Source organism: Onychomys torridus, chromosome 18 (genome assembly GCF_903995425.1).
Source record: "Onychomys torridus chromosome 18, mOncTor1.1, whole genome shotgun sequence".
In the NCBI taxonomy this organism is placed as follows: Eukaryota; Metazoa; Chordata; class Mammalia; order Rodentia; family Cricetidae; genus Onychomys; species Onychomys torridus.
Genome location: NC_050460.1, coordinates 55,981,068 through 55,998,893, shown reverse-complemented (window position 1 = coordinate 55,998,893; position 17,826 = coordinate 55,981,068). Strand labels below are relative to the sequence as shown.

The window sequence follows — 17,826 nt, the reverse complement described above, 5'->3', positions numbered from 1 at the left end:
GTCCTGAGGGGAACAAGAATGCTGAGTTTGTCTGGATACATTTGAAATGGTGATTAAGGGTGGGAGGTTCAGAATGAAAGTTTAGGGGCACTAGTACAGGTAACTGTGGCTTCTAATGATGAAAAAGGGTAGAGGACAGAGTCATTAAGGGATGGAGCTCAAGGAAGTGTGACTGGAACACTGGAAGAATAACCACATTAAAAAATGGAAGAGGTTGCCAAAAATAAGTCAGGAGAGCTGGAAATAAGGAGCCAAGCTAACTAAGCTTCCTTAAGGTATGGAGGTGGAATCACGAGGGTGGAGGTTGGACTCTGAGGAAGGAGTAAGGATTGAGAAGTGACCACATTTGGGTAGCATGAGAACATGACAGACAGAATGAGCAAAGACTCCACATGAACTAAAGCTCTCCCATGAGAAAGTAACAGTAAGAAATGGTATAAAAAGTGCCTTGTCTAACATGAGGATTATTACCTTCTCCTCTTACTAATCATCTTCAGCAACTACCCACTGCCTTAGCACACAGTTCCAGGGTAGTTCACATGGTTTTCATGTCTCACCTAAACCACCGACCCCATTCATCACCTAAGCTCCCTCTCATGATTTGCAGATGGAGTGAATAAGTATCTCTAACTCACTCAACCCTGGTTTTGGCACCTATCATCACCACACCCTCTGCACATGGACTTTATTTGACCTTCCTTTTAACTAAAAAGATTGCATGCATTGCTATAAAAATCATCTTTGAAATGACTTCACTGATGCCATTTGCTAGTAACAGAAATATATGTGTGTATGTAAAAACACATTGTGATTTCTTTTAGATGAATTTGTCTCTTCATAAATATATAAATATTTAATACATGTCCAGATAAAAGTAAATACATACGATTTAAGCACATAGTTTATAATGTCTATATTGTTACTTTGAATTTAAAACAAAAAAAGCATGAACTTCACATCAGTAAACTTCACTATTGAATTCTATTCACATTATACATAATGGTTATTTATATTTGCTTGTGTTTATTTTAGGTTATCTTATTTATACTTAATATACTGACCTTATTGCTTAGCCCTTAAGCCCCACAATGTACATATCTTAAATAACAAGAAAGGGAAAAAGTACATTGTCTTATATAACGTTTATAGACCTATATTTGGTCACAAAACTATGTCACCCATAACATCTAATATGTCAAGACTTCTTGGCTAATATTGACTTGCTTTTACTACAATGAAGCTTTCTGTTTTGAAAGAGAGTACTGTCAACATTCAAAAATTGATGTATGTTGGTGTACATATGGTAACTGGGGTTTTCCACCACTAAAGAAAAAAAATTATCCCTAATGCCTACATGTAGATAAAAGTTAACTAAATGAGAGCTGAACAAGATGTGCAACTTACTAGGATATACAAGGGGATAGAAGGATTTTACTTGATTCTTTCTTTATATGATAGATGCTCAATAATCATCTCATTTATAACTATTACTAGTTTCACCAGAGAAAAATCCAAACAACCTCCATGTCCAAGTTAGTAGAGATGTGTACTTTGATGTTAGATATTTTGGTTAAAGTTAGAATCAAATTGCCTTTGAGATGATCTACCCCTGAAGCTGTATTGAGCCTGAGAGAAAGAAAAGACAGAAATACTTTTTTATAGGACACACATAACTCAGTGAAGCTTCATCTCTACCATCATTGGAGGTTCTGTTCTGAAAGGAAAATCACGTATATCGGAATACGTTACAACAAAACGTTTCCTGTTTTTTAATTACAAAGGCCAAACATCTTGATGAAAATTTAATGACATTTATATTTCAGGGAGTCTATTTCAAAGTAGTATTAAGAGTGCTGATGGCTAAAACACTAACCCCGGGCTAGAGTCTCATATCCCTCCCTCATGCACTTACCAGCACGTCAGCTTTCCCACTCAACCCCTTCCCGTAGTCGTCAGTTGCAATCACTTGAAACTTGAAGTAGGATCTCCTCATATTGTGGAAGAGCATGGCTGTCTTGATGAGTCCTGTGTATGTTTCCACCACAAACCCCTCTTTGCCCTCTTTAATGGGTGGTATGATGAGCCTGTAGGCCATGGCACTATAGTTTCCTGTGTCCCTGTCGGTAGCCTAGGAGGGAAAAACCAGATGATAAATCATCAGTGAGAAAGAAGAAAAAGCTTGCAGCTGGAAAGCTTATTTCCGCTTCCAAGGCTACTTGTGTAATAGCACAGTACATTTCTCCTCAAATTCCATTTCTCTGAATATCATTATGCAGATACCGAAGATACATCTGCATAACAAATAGTTCTCATCAGAAATGATCCTGGCTCCAGGACACTTGTTACAAAAGACCAGGAGCCAATCAATCAATTTTTATACATCTGTAAAGATGAGTTCAAACTTAGGCTATAGATCCAAATTGTGGGCACAGTGGGAACTATGGGCTACTTGAAGAACATAATCATAGGGCTGTGGGTTTTTTGTTTGTTTGCTTTCAGATTGGTCAGGGATTTTTCTTTGTAATTATAAATTCTTTTCTCTAGAGTTTTTCATTAATATATTTTGGTCACATTTTCCTCTCCCCCGACTCCTACCTCCCTATCCGCCCAACTTCCTATTTTTTTCTCTCTCTCCAAAATAAAACAAAAGAAAAGCAAAAGAAAAATCAAAACAAACAAAACCCACATTTTTGACTTAGCATACAGCCTAAGGGGTAGGAGATATAAACTACTATACAATGACATATCAAATCATAAGTCAAACATCATAGTTTTAAACGAATACATTTATGGATATATGAGTGAATGCTAACTAGTTTCTATTCTAGAAAGATGAGAAAAAGATAGATAGAAGCCAACTCTCTCTTTTGTGATTCTCCTGAGTTAACAAGGTTCCTGGTGATGGAGTTATGCTGTACAGGCTTAAATTTCTTATCATTTAGGTTTAAAAAAGGGATAACTACTTAGATTTTCCATTTCTTCTTAAAAATGGCTGTGAACCAAATATAATTGCATGGGCTCTATGGCTTCTATTTAAGGGCAAGTTTTCAAAATGTCAGTTTCAGAATTATTTCAAAGCAAATCACTCAGAAAAGATATGGTTGAGGCTGGAGAGGTTCTCAGCACTGACGAGCACTGGCTGCTGTTCCAGAGCATCCAGGTTCGGTTCCCAGCACCCACATGATTGCTCACAACCAGCTGTAACTCCAGTTTCAGGACATCTGATGCCCTCTTACATCCTCTGCAGGCACCAGGCATGCAAGTAGTGCATAGACATGCATGAGGGCAAAACACCCATACACATACAATTGAAAGTATTTTTAAAAAATTTATGGGCTTTATTATAAAAAGTAACTTAAAATAAATATATCAGATACTCCAGTTAACCAGACCCCAAATTTATACATTCCAATTAACTTTTGTACAGTTAGAACAGGCATTTGGAATAGAAGCTGTGAAACTTCACATTAAGTTTTCAACATTTGATATTGAACATGTAACAAAAAAGGCTAAATACAAGAGGATGAGAAAGGAGTGAATGCAGGTAATAGACATAAGTTACAAGAGGGTACAAAGCTAACTGTTTTTCTAGTTCTAATTCCATCATGGATATTTTTTTTTGTTTTGGGTAGTGGATAAGGACGTAAAAATGTATTCAATACTGAAAATACATTAAAAAATGGTGGATAAGGGAATCAAATAATGCCATCAGGCTACATGTAAATTATTCAGGATATTACATCTTTCATATTTCCATTTTTAGCATTGTTTTCCATTACATGCATTACACAGTCATTATTTTATCATTGCTTAATTTATAACATGATATATTAAGCATTTTTAATTTGCATTAACACTCTAAGAGCTGTACTAAAGTAATTTAAATAGTAAGAAAAATATTGCTGAGGAAGCTACTGTTACAATTTTATAGATTAGTGATGTCTAATAGAAGGTTCTAGGTGCTGATAGAAATCATCCCAGTATGTCTGATCCTCACAGCAGAAATCAGTCATATATGAACATAGAGAATTTGAAATGAGGCTAAGGCGGCAAAAGAACTGGGATTCTGACTTGACCTAACTTAATCACATGAGTGGTAGTGTTGGTATGTAGACAGCGACAAGAATACATAACAGCCTGCATGCAGTAAGGTATAGTATACACTTGACTCGGCTTCAAGTTTTATACATATTCCAAACACATAAAGCATTTCAGGATAGTCCCACCTACATGACAGGGAATGTTATCTTATACTAAATAGCACAGCTATTTCAACTCAAGATAAAAAATCCTGACTTGTCTAAGTTGCTGTCCTAGTGAATTCTGATTGCCAATTTGACTGGATTTAGAGTTACTTAGGAGACACATCTATGGGTGTATCTTCAGAGAAGTTTAACAGAGGAGGGAAAGTTGCCCCTAAGTGTGGTCAGTACAGTCCCCTAAGTTAATGTCTTAGCTGAACAAATGGAGAAATGGAGGAAGCCATGTGGTGACAGGATTCACCTCTGCCTGCCTCTTGACTGCGTATGCAAAGTGTTCAGCTGCCATCACATCTTCCTGGGAGGCCATGATGGGCTTTATCATCAAACTGTGAACCAAAGTCAACCTTCCCTTCTTACTTTGTTTTCATCATTGTATCCCTCCCCGCCTCCCACAACAGCATAACTACAGTTGCTAAACTGCTCCATTAAGAAGAGGGAAAGCATGCTCCTTTAGCTCATTTTCTCATGTGCGCTGCTGATGTTCTGTTTAGCAGAGCTGGGTTTGGACATTAGAGTTCCAGGGAAGAGATTTCAGCTAGCATTCCATTCCCTTTCACAGGAGAAAGAAAGAGTAATTAAAGTTAACCTTTTAAAGCTTTAAACCATGGTGATTTTATTCAATGAACAAAGGATAGCATAATAATTTTAAAAAAATGTATTCACAACCAAAATTAAACTTAGAATCTAAACCAACTAACATGAGAGATTCATCTCCATTCCATGAGTAAATTTGCTACTAAGCTCAGGTCAGAGAGGCTTGGACAAGGGGCTGGGAAGATGTCTCAGTTAGCAAAGCAACTGCCTTACAAGTGTGAGGACCTGAGTTTGATTCCCAGATATCACATAAAAAAGTCTGGGCACGGTGGTGTGCCTATATAATCTTGGTATTGGCAAGGTGGAGATAGCAGACTCCCTGGGGTTCACTGGCCAGCCAGTCTAGCCTACTTGGTGAGCTCCAGGCCAGTGAGACACTGTCTCAAGGTGAATGACACCAGAGGAATAAGACTTCAGATTGTCTCCTGGTTTCTACATGCACATCCATACACATATAAAAACACATGCACACAACACACACACACACACACACACACACACACACACAAAAAAAAAAAAAAAAAAAGATGTACTCAACTTTTAACTTTTGGTTAGCATTAAGATTTCTCTTTTAGTAAATAATTTATTATTAATGTAAGCTTTGAGATAGAATAGCCATGCCCAAAGTGTACCCAATTATGAATGTACAAAGCAATACAATTTCAAAAAATATACATTTCTATGAGACTAATATGTGTATTAAGAATCAAAACACCACAGCTATTCATGTCTACATGTATGCCTCAGTCACAACCATCTCCCTGTCACACCCATCTCCCTCAGGAAAACCACACACTTGGCTGCACTGCTAGGTTTGCTCATTTTCAAAGTTTATGTTGGTAGAATCAGCACAAGTTCTACTTTATGACTCAACTCTTTCACTAAATTTTGTGCTATGAGGTTCAATCCTGTTCAATTGTTATTTATTTATTTTTATTAAGAAATTTTTTTCATTCATTTTTCACACACCAGTCAAAGAACCTCCTCTTCCCTCCTTCAGTCCCCCCCAGCCTCCCCCTCCTAAACCCACCTCCACTCCTCTCCACAAGAAGGCAAGGCCTCCCATAGGGAGGCACATCCAGTAGAGGCAAGTCCAAGGCCCTCCCCCTGCCTCAAGTCTGCATGAGGTGTTCCATCATATGTAATGGACTCCAAAAAGCCTGATCCTACACTAGGAATGGAATCTGATCCTAGTGCCAGGGGGCCACTCCAGGCCCATCAGGCTACACAACTGTCTCACCATGCAGAGGGCCTAGCCCAGTCCTATGCAGTCTCCACAACCATTGATCCAACTTTCATGAGTTTGCACTAGCTTGGTTTTGTCTTCTCTGCAGGTTTCCCCATCATGATCTTGGTGCACTTGCTCATAGAATTCCTCTTATCTCTCTTTGACTGGACTTCTGGAGCTCTGCTAGGTGTTTGGTTGTGGATCTCTGCACCTGCTTCCATCAGTCACTGGAGAAATGCTCTGTGTATTCACTGATCTGGTCATTGGGGTAAACCAGGGCAAATGGATGGAACTAGAAAATATCATCCCGAGTGAGGTAACCTGGACTCAGAAGGACAAACATGGTATGTATCCACTCATAAGTGGGGGTGAGGGGTGGGCAATGGAGGGTAGAGTATAGGGGATGAGAACATAAGAAAATGGGATGGTCGAGCTGGAACAGGGATGGAGTGGGAGAGCAATGAAAGAGATACAGTGATAGAGGGAGACATCACAGGGATAGAGAGAAACCAGGTGCTAGGGAAGTTGCCAGGAGTCCCCAAGGATGACCCCAGCTTAGACTACTAGAAATAGTAGAGAGGGTGCCTGAATCCTGTTCAGTTTTAAGATAAATGTTAACAACACAATGATATTTAGATAGGAGGGATGGCTACTATACAAACATAGCGGTTGCTTGGTACATTAAGCTAACTCACACAGTTCCTACTGACTAACTTCCCATTTCAAAAAATTGTTTTGCTTTCTAATTTATTGCATTATGAAAACTATAACAAGTCATATTTCATAATAAATGACTGAAGTGCTTTTTGTTCTAAACTTTTTCTGAAGCAAATCATCATTTAATATAAAACTCAGAAATATCATTTAGAATTCTACATAATGTGGTACAAAAAATAGTAAAAATGAGGTGCAATTTTTAAAAAGTAAGTATTGCTAGGCATTTGAAGCTCTGAAGCTCTATTTCTGTATGTTATGCAATGGTAGCCCACTTTCATTCCCTCTTTCCAGGTGCACCATACTCAGCAATCTACTTTAAGGATCTCACTTCTGGAGATGGTCACAGGACAGGGGACCTCTCTCCTCTCTCTATCAAGTGTGTAGAGTTGAATGCTGGTGAACTACAGAGTAAAAGTGGACAATTCTCATGGCTGATGACCTTTGGACCAACACACAGCACGCCCATGTTCCATTTAGGATCATAGCCTCTCCAGGAGACATAAGTCAGATGGCTTGTAGTCCATTCCCTACAGTTACACACAGACAAGAACCAAATGTTCTCATGAAGTAAACGACAAAATAGGACATGTTTAAATACATACTGACTCACTTCCAAAGTGCCAGTAACAAGATTCAGAATACAGTTTGAAATCTGGTGTAGGATGTGAACAGGCAGCAAACACCTCAGCATTGAATGCATCATGACTGTCTGCTTTCTGCTTTTAAGGTCTTTACATTTATTTTATTTGTTTACTCTTACATTTTGTTTTATATTGAGAGGGACTTCAAAGTCACTTTTAACTTGTGTTTCTTATCCATCAATGAGATAAATTATGTCTAACAATATTATATAAGCACATATATTACATATGTATGCTATATTCCATGATTGTGATGTGCTGAAAATTATGCTTATGTAATTATAGTTAATGACCAAGAACATCATGACCATTAGAGATATTTGCTATTGGAGCTGTTAAATTCATATTGTAATAACAAGAAAGTGTTGCTTTTCTGTAATATGCTGTGCATCAATGAGTACAGAAATTTAAGCACTCAAGAACTCAATTTAGACTCATCATCTTAGACACATAAGATTATATAACTCCTCTAAGAAAGTAATATATTAATAAGTTCTTTCATATTGAGGTCTGGTGCATGCATTTGGTTTTCATAATCACATTTCATTTTATTCATGTTTTCTAGTTTTCCTTTATTGCTTCCAGATCCCATTTGACTCAGTCTTGCAAACCTTCTTCCTCCATTGAAACCCACACACTTATGTAGAGAAAATACTCTCTCCTTGTTACCGAATTCAAGGACATTGGTATCTAGTTCTCAGCTTTCCTCTTCAACTTATTAATTCTTCTAAAGTGCAGTTTTCATGGAGATGGCATACTTGGCAACTTATCTCCAATTCTCTGGCTTGTGACAATCCTAGAACAGTGAGCTTCCTGAGAGCTGCTCTAGTGTTAAATCTCATGGAGGCACTGGCCCTGGGGAAATGCTCTGTCTCAGGAAGATAAAACTTCAATGCATACATTTCTGACCATGGTGCAGTCATCACATCTGAAGCCTCTGATGCTGGAGAATTTTCACGTTTGCCTTGAGACATTAGGTTTGGAGTTCCTGCCCACTTCTGCTCTTTTGAAGCCACACTGTGGTTATCTTATCTTATCTTTGTACCTTGGATCAATTGAGCCATAAGTTTATACCTGATGATTTAAGACTGGAAGATGGAGAATTTAAACAACCAGGAAAACCAGTGTGACCAGAACCTCTCCATCTGAGTTCCAAACTGTGCTTTTGCTCCATTCAGAAAATCTTTTCTATAAACAGTGATGTCTCACATCATAATTCAGCCCATTTGTCAATGTATGCCTTCTTCAGGCTCCTCTAGAGGTGTGCACATCCTAATTTACATAGAATTTCAGGATATCAAGTGTGACATTTCTCAGCTGTTCACCTTAGAAGCAAAATATCTTTACCTGTGCCATCTGTCAGATCTTGGAATCTTAGAGACACAGCTGACCCGCCTCCCCCATGGAAGGCATGTTCAAAAGGATCTGAGCTGCGCCCAGTTCTCCTCATATGGAATATACTATCATTTCCCTGATATTTTAACCTTTTCCTCTTCAAACTATAAAACTACATTTGTCTTTTGCATTAGGACAAAGCAAAGCTTTTATTCTGATGCTAACCACATCACTGTTTTTACAGTTCAGTTCTCTACCATTTCTTTCTATATATAATTCCTACCCGCCACTTCATCCTTGAAACACAGTCAGACCTGAGCCTCTCCAATGAGAGCAACTATCCCAAGTGGGATTTCAAATGGAGTTCAGACTCAGATCTACCAGCCTGTATTCTTGCTGGGCCTGTGTTTATAACACTGGTGTGCAATCCACTGTCAGCTAACATCTGCCCACCATTCATGGCTTCCAGTGCTGTGTGACACCGCAAATGCATGGTCTCATTAACAGTCCATTGTTATTTCACAGGAGAATGCTGGAGGCCAGAGAGATCAGCAAACTATCGATAGCTGCACAGGTTGCTAGTAGCACAGCAGGGTGGGTCTCACCCTAAATCCATTCTATCCAACATGTCAGACTACCAGGGATTTAAACACTCACTGAAAAGAACAGAAAATGAAAGATGAACCATCCTAAGAATTTTTCCTGGATTCAACAAGGAGATGGGAAGAACAATAAATATACATGCCAGAAACTAAGTGTGTATGCTTCTTCCAAAGCTGTTGAAAAATACCCCTATAATGGAGCTTTAGAAGCTGGCCTTTGGATAGTGATTGGTGCATGAGGGTAGAGCCCTATAGGAGGTTCTAAGATCCCCTCTATCACTTATGTCATGTAAAGGCATAGTGCAAAAACAGCTATGTAGGAGCCAGGGATATAGCCCTAGTGAATCTGCTGATGGGTAAAAATTGCTAATGATCCAGGCCCAGGACAAAGAATTTATCTTACTTGTAAATCCCTCAGTTATAAATGCCAGAATGGAGAAATGAAGACAGCAACACATTATGTAAATCGTATTATTTGCTTGATATTTTATTTTATTCAGTTTTTTTCTTTTTATAGTGTCTCATTATGTGCTCTAGGCAGTCATTGGACTTGCCATACTCAAGGCCCAGCCTCACGCCCTGTGATTACAGATGTGTGCCAAGAAGCCTGGCTAAGAATACAAAACTCTAATGTGAATGGTGGTTTCTGCTTAGATGTCTCCTTCTTCCCTTCCTTCCTCCCTTATTATGAGTGGCTGGGAGAGCAGGTAGAAAGGTGTGCTCATGGAAGAGAATTTAATATGACTCCTTTCCCAGGAAGTAGAAATCTCACTGTAAATGGAAGAGTATTCCTCTCTTTTATCCAGCTATGTTTTGACATCACCACAAAACTGCAGCTAGAGTTGCCCAGCTTAAACCCTAACTCCAACTGCAGCAGGCCAACTTCTCCCAGCGATCCCATAATAAAATGCATCCCCCATGTAGGGCTGCAGTTCCTATTTGGACACCACTGCTTTGCCCAAGGAAAGAGAAAATAATAGAAATTATAAGGTCCTGTGGCCCTGGACTCTGCTTGATTTGATGGGCAAACCACAGTCTGGGGATTTAAGACCAATGATGTTCGATGAAGCATGGCTTAGGACTCTGACTGAGTGAGCCTTTTGCAAAAATCTCAACACCCCATAGGAAGCCTTACCATTTCAGAGGAGGGGATGGTGGGTGGGTTGGGAGGGGAAGGCTGGTGGGGAGTGGGAGGAGAGATGAGAGGGGGGAATCTCTGGTTGGTGTGTAAAATGAATAAAAAATTTCTTAGTAAAGGAAAAAAAATTGAAAAAAAGAGAAAAAAAATCTCACCTCAAAATACACCACACTTAATTCTAGCAAATAAAGGCTCAAGAGAGATTAAAAATTCAAATAAAACAAATCTTAACGAAGAAACAAAATAGTATGAGGATGTTCAGATAAAGGAAAAGTCAACTCCATGACCAGGAAGACTTTAAATTGTTTAAAAGTCATATAAAGAATGGGAAGTAGTTGAGGACAAAATATCTTTCAGAAATGGAAAATAAAGCATGCTTTCCATAAAATCTCATTATAAGTTAACATTTTTAAAAATATAAACTGTTACAAATACACAAAGGACTACTTTCATAAAATTGGAGAAAATTCATAGATAGTTTCATAAAGGCACAAATACATAAATAAAAACCATAAATCTATTTCATTATCTTGTAAGTCATAAAAAGAGAATGGCCAATAATGTTGGCTAAATTCATGCTTAAGAACTAAAACTGACTCAGCAGAAAATTCTAAAGAAATCATATTTCCTTGAAGAGTTAGTACAATGTTAACCTGTTTCTTTATAATAAAAAGGTTATACCGGGTTCATGATATAGTTACCAGGAGGAAGGGGGAGCCTGGTGAGTAGATTTATTGACTTTTATGTTTTCTCTTGATGAAAAGAGGAAAGTTATGTCTGGACTTGCTTGGAAGGAAGCCAAACTTGGATAGTATAATTCTACTTGCTTTAATTATATTTTATAATGAAAACTCAGTCACAGGCAACCACTTACACACTTCTAAGACCTCATCTGGAATTTTTGATGTGTACAGGTGCCCAACATTAAGAGACAACCGCCAAATAATTGCCTCTATCATGCAGGGAATAGGTAAGACATTAATTTTCTAATAGCCTTAGTAACTGTTCCCCTCCATTGCCTAAATGAATACCATGGACACAGAAATATTAGCAAAATAATTAGTGATGTCCTAAAACTTCCAAACCTATTTAAGTGCAATAATGGAGCTTTCACCTCAGTTTCTCAATTACACCCATTTCAAACTTTAGCAGCACGAAACTCTTGCTCTTCCCAGAGTGAAAGTGATTTAGAATGTAGGGCCCCAAACTCACACCTCACATCCGCCCACTGATGTGGGTGTCAAACTGTGATTATTAGAGGCAAAAAAGAACTGAGCATTGGGTACTGAGTAATACTTTTAACTTTTTTCTTATATTTTTAGAAAACATGAAGAAACTTTCATTTGAAAGTCCTTACAGTCAATGTGCCCAGCTTCTGATAAAACACGGATAAAGAAATATCAAGGAGATTGATCTATTCACAGGCCTATTCAAAAATTTTGCAAAACTTTAAAAAGAAAAGAAAGAAATGTTTTAAACAGGAAAAAAATCAGTGTTAGATTTTTTCACAAGAATTTAATAAAACACAACTACAGTAGGATATTAATAACACCTGATATTAAGGTTCACATCAGGTTATTGCAGAATTAAGTAAATGCCAATTTAATATAATTGAAGAGATGTATTTTCAGGCTTTTATTATAGTGATCCAGGATAGATTTGGGATCCTGTTAGAAGAAGCCTCACCCACGGACTGCATATGGACTTCAGAAGTGGTGATCTGTTCTTTCGCCTGCCTGTTCTTACTAAAGCGCCAACACAGTTTAGAACTTGAATAGGACTGCAATCTGCAATAATGATCTATGGAGGCCTGCAGTCACAGCCTGAATAACATGACCCTGATACATTATTATTATTATTATTATTATTATTATTATTATTATTATTATTATTTTTGAGCTGAGGATCGAACCCAGGGCCTTGTGCTTGCCAGGCTAGCACTCTACCACTGAGCTAAATCCCCAACCCCCTGATACATTATTTACATTCATACTTTGCCAACATTTTTCTTAAAGAGTGGTATCAAAATAATCACAAAGATAGTGTCTTTGTGAAAAATTAGACACTGACCCAAAGAAAAATTCTTTTATAAAAACCAAACCAACCAAACAAACATTATACACAGCAAAATTCACTATAGAAGGCACAATAGTGAAAAATAAATCGGACTTCCTTGTATTTATATAGTAATTAAAGTGATTAATTTTCTTTTCTTTATAAATTCTTTCACAAAGTAAATATTTTTTATCCCATAAATGAATTCTTCCCTTCACCATTATAATTATTTAGTCCAAAATAAGGACTATTTTTAAGTCCTTCCAAGATGCTTTCAAATGAATTCTGTTCATTTTATCCATATAAAAACAGATTGTTCTCCATTCAATGGGCATTTAAACAAGAGAAAAGCCACCTTTTGAGCATTCTTTTTAAGAGATAAAGTGAGTTTAGTTTCAATGTTTATTTTTAATAACAATGTATCAATTTTCTCAGATGTTTCCCAGTTATTACACTGCTTAAGCACTACTTTTCAAAGATAACTTATTTTTTTATGAGCATTGATCGGTGTTTTGCCTGACTGTGTATCTGTGTGATGGTGTCAGGTCTCCTGGAACTCGAACTAGAGGCAGTTGTAAGCTGCTGGGAATCAAACCTGGTCCTCTGGAGAGGAGCGAGTCAATGTACTTAACCACTGAGGCATCTCTCCAGTCCTACATTATTTGTGATTTTACTTCCTCACTAAAAGCCAGTTAACCTCTTAGTCATATGTTCTCACTTTCTGGTTGTTCTTTACTCACAGTGAATCCTGTCACTCTGATCCAAACTCAGCTTCTTAACTATCACCCCTCTTTCTGTACTTTCTTTCCATGGTGAGTGCATGATCATTTATATTAGGATGATTTTCATAGTGATGCCATTGAAAGGCTCACAAGTTGAGAGGACATAATCCATCACAACAGAGGAGACATGAAAGCCGGAGGGTGTATGTAGGTGGGACTCCCCACCTCTTCACACCTCAAAGGAACAGGAAGTGGGAACTGGTCAGAAACCGGGAACTGACTGCACAATTTCAAAGTCTGTCTCCAATAACCCACTGCCTCTCACAAGCCCCCATTTCAAAGGATTCTCACTCTCTTGAAACAGTCCCACCAGGTAGTAGCATTGGTTATTTTATTTTTATTTTTTTTTTGTTGTTGTTTTTGTTTTTCTCAAACCACAGCCTCTCTGTATTGAGCTCAGAGTTACTTCTCAGCATCCTCTTTCTCTGTTCATCACCAAGTCCCGACTCCCCATGAACAGTCCATTAGAAAAACTCTGAGTTCTGACTGTATGGTCCTCTAGCTCTCTCACACGCTGCCAAGCTTATTCTAGGCTCTCACCAAGTATGACCTTTTGTTTTTTTTTCAAATATTAAGACATTGAATCGCTCCACTTACAAGAACATCTGACCCCAATTTACTATCCCCACTTCTTACCTTATCTTGTTTTATTACTTGTGCTTTTCCCTTGGGAAAGAATCCAGTGGTCACCTTCTATGGTCCCACAGAGATGTCAACAGTTCAGCAACCACAGCGAATCATCTACACTGGGATTCTTTACAGCAGAGACTGAATCTCACATCAAATTCAATACTTGGAACCAGGATATTGCTTATTACTTTCAACTTTCTAATAATCTATACGGTGAACCAGCGCATTTCATACTACTTATATTTTTCTAATAATCTATACTCTTTCTGGTTTCAATAATTTTAGTATTTTTTTTATAGTTAGTCAAAACAACTCTTATCTGGTAGGCCAAAGAAGCAATGGTTATTCCGGGACTCTAATATGGTATAAATAGGAAGGGAGGGTGGGTGAGGAGGGAGGGTGGGTGAGGAGGGAGGGTGGGTGAGGAAGGAGGGTGGGTGAGAGAGATGAAGATTGATGGAGATTTAAATGCTTCTTTCATTCCCTACAAGAGAGTTGCCTTCAGTTGCTTGTGCCTTTGGGTGTGTGTGTGTGTGTGTGTGTGTGTGTGTGTGTACCTTTATTTATTGTCATGACTATTAAATAATTATGTCTCTATATTATACACTAGATTTTTTGATTCGTGCATTTGATGGTAATGTCTTATCTAGTAAGTGGTGTTTTGTTTAAATATGTATAGAAGAATGTCAGAGTAGATTACATGTCAGTATTTAGAATAGATAGATTTAAGCTCATTTCTCCTAGTTATTGTTACTAGTTATTTGAAATTTGGCAACTAACTCTAGGATTTAGGTCCTCCTGCTTAACATGAGCAACCAGGACAGTCTATATATGGACTAAATAAGGATATTATAGGTTCCTACTGGTTTATTTCGTTTTTTAGTGTGTAGCACACAGGTAAAGGCATTAATTATTCTTTTGTTTGTGATGTCTGTAAATTTGGGAGCATCGGGGAAATTTTTCTGATTCGTTCTTTTCATTTTATAAGCCTCACTGTTTAGAGCCTTGCATGCTAAATAATTGTTGAGTGACAATTTTGAACTTCTAATGAAGTTCACTTATTGACATATTTTAATAAGGTCATATTATTTGTTGGTTCAAAAGCAAAAATACTCACATGGAGAAGAATCTCTACAGTATTATTGCAAAAGAACCTTGTGAGTCAGTCACCCATGGTTGGAGTTCACTGTGGAGTCTTTGCCTCATAGCTTAAAGTCTTGGGTTTGATCCCCAGCAACCAATTTTTAAACAAACAAACAAACAAACAAACAAAAAACAACAAATAGATATTGGAACATTTACAAATGCAAATTAAATAGCTTCACTTCCTACTATTTAACAGACTATATTTTCATTGTTGGTGAATTTGCATCATATTGATGTACAGGACATTTTTCTCTTGAGTATTTTTTTCTTAAATTCACACATGTACATGTCCATATTTTAAAGCATAGCTACTACTAAAAGACAATCTTTAATCTCAGCACTGACAAGGATGAGGCAGGAGGATCTTTGTGAGTCCAAGGTTAGCCTGATCTCCATAGTGAGTTTCAGGATAGCCAGGACTACACAGAGAGACCCTATCTCAAAAACAAACAAACAAACAAAAATAAAAATGGCTGTCATCTGGAATAAGAATCAAAGATAGGAAGTCTTCTTATATTTCAGCTCCCAAATTTAATAGAAAATCAAGGAAAGAGAACAACAAGGCATTTGAATATTCAGTCTGAAAGTTAAATTTCTGTGAATTCACTCTCTTGATATTTATTGCCTATCCATTAAATCATACAAAGACTTCCATTACGAAAAGAAAAACTTATTTATCACAGCTTTTTTCAGAAAAAAAAAGAACACATGGGAGACAAATGGAATTCAATTTATAAACCTTTTAGTTTGGAAAGTCAATGTGAATGTTCAAAAACATGATGAGTCTAAATTGTTGCTCTGAAGCTAATGATAATCAAAAAAGCCTTTAGTGTCATGAAATTGACACTAATTGCAAAGAAGTTCCAATTCACAGGCTGGAACAGGACTCTCTGTACACAGGACACTAAAATCTGTCTCTGTGGATTACACCATTTGCCACACTTTAATACAAACACCACATTTATCCAAAGCAGTGGCTATTCAAAATGTCCTTCATTTAAATTGGTCATATTTCAGAGTGCTTCTCTATCTCTCTCTGTCTCTCTCCTCTCCTTCCCCCTTTTCCCTCCTTCCTGGCATTAGTATGTATTGGTGTGTAAATGTATAAATGTATATAGTTACAAATATGCATCAACATAAATATATTTTTCTGTAACAATGGATTTTACATCTTTGGGCACAAACTAATATTTTCTAAGAAGAAGTAAAATTATTATGAAGTAGTCTTTGATCTGCAGAAAAGACACCACCTGAAATTTGAAGTTTTTCTTAGCTACATTCAGCATACACTGATACAATTTCTTGGTTTAACCAGGAAATGACTGGAAAAATGAGTGAGGAAAAATGATGAGGAAAAACCCATATGCAAATAACAGAAAATATGAGAAAGAGCTTTTCTGTTAGAATTTATCCAATTTACCAGTTTTACCAAATTATTAGACATTTGGAATTTTTTGATCATTGAGACAAAGCAAGCAATAATGTGTTTGTGTGTGCGTGTGTGCACATTGTATGAGTACATGAGTGCATGCATTTTTGTGTGTTCATGTCTGTTTGGGCATTTGCACATACATGTGTTACTCCATGTGTGTGCATATATGTACATATATATGGATGCATATAAATGTGCCATGATGTGTTGGGGGTCAGAATAACAACTGCTCTGGCTGGTTCTCCACTTCCACCCTGTGGGTCACAGGGACTGAACTCAGGGATAAGCATACGTTAGCATCATCAGATCCTGATTGTTTTTGGCATATATTCACTGTGCATAGCTTTTTTCTGTATAGACTTGACAAATATTTCTTTCCAGTACAAATATGTCACTTACTTTGACCATATTTATTCCCATGCCCTCTCTTTATCTCTACTCCTTTCTCTTTGTGTGTGTGTGTGTTATGGTTTTACTTCTCTATAAATTATTCTAGGTCCCTAAATGAGAGTAAACATTCAACATTTGTCTTTGACACTTTGTTTAATATAATCACCTCTAGTTGCATCCATGGTTCAGTAATTTACATAATTTCAGTCTTCTTCTGGTTGGCTAACACTGAAGTGTGTGTCTATATTCCTGACAGTGGTGACAGATTCCTTCTCTTGCATCCACACCAGCTTGTGTTATCAATTGGTTTTCTTGTGAGGGCCATTCTGACAGGGTGAAATGAATTTTAGTTTGTATTTTGCTGGTAGGTAAGAGCATTGAACCATCTTCCATATGCTTATTGGACATCTATATTTAATTCTCTGTGAATTTCTTGTTCATTTCGTTAGCTCATTCTAGAAATTATTTTTTGAAATTATTTTTAATTGTTTTTGATATTTAGCCTTTGAGTTTATATATATATATATATATATATATATATATACATACATACATACATAAATATATAAAAATATTCTCCTATAACAAATTCATAATTCCTTACATTAAGGTGTTTAATACACTTGAGTTGATTTTTTTCATATAAAGCAAATGTAGGGATCTAGTCTCATTTTTCTACATATGGATATCCAATTTCCCCAGCACCATTTGGAGAGACTGCCTTTTCTACAATGCACATGTGTGTCATCTTTAAGAAACGATCAGGTGGCTGTTTCAGGATAGAAGGAAAACATGTGTGTTTCTTCTATCTATCTATATGTCTGCTTCTGCACCACCATCACACTGTTTTGTTGCTTTGACTTCATGGTGTGAC

The 17,826-nt window shown here is 37.2% G+C and overlaps 1 protein-coding gene across 17 annotated transcripts in view; it reads right to left on the bottom strand.

The window, feature by feature from the left end:
* Pcdh15 (protocadherin related 15) overlaps window positions 1-17,826 on the bottom strand; it is a 1,427,876-nt gene that overhangs the window by 60,695 nt on the left and 1,349,355 nt on the right. For all 17 annotated transcript variants that reach the window (XM_036167862.1, XM_036167881.1, XM_036167872.1 and 14 more), the window contains one exon: window positions 1,913-2,128. In XM_036167862.1, coding sequence (XP_036023755.1) covers window positions 1,913-2,128 — 216 coding nt within the window. The remainder of the gene's footprint in view (window positions 1-1,912; window positions 2,129-17,826) is intronic.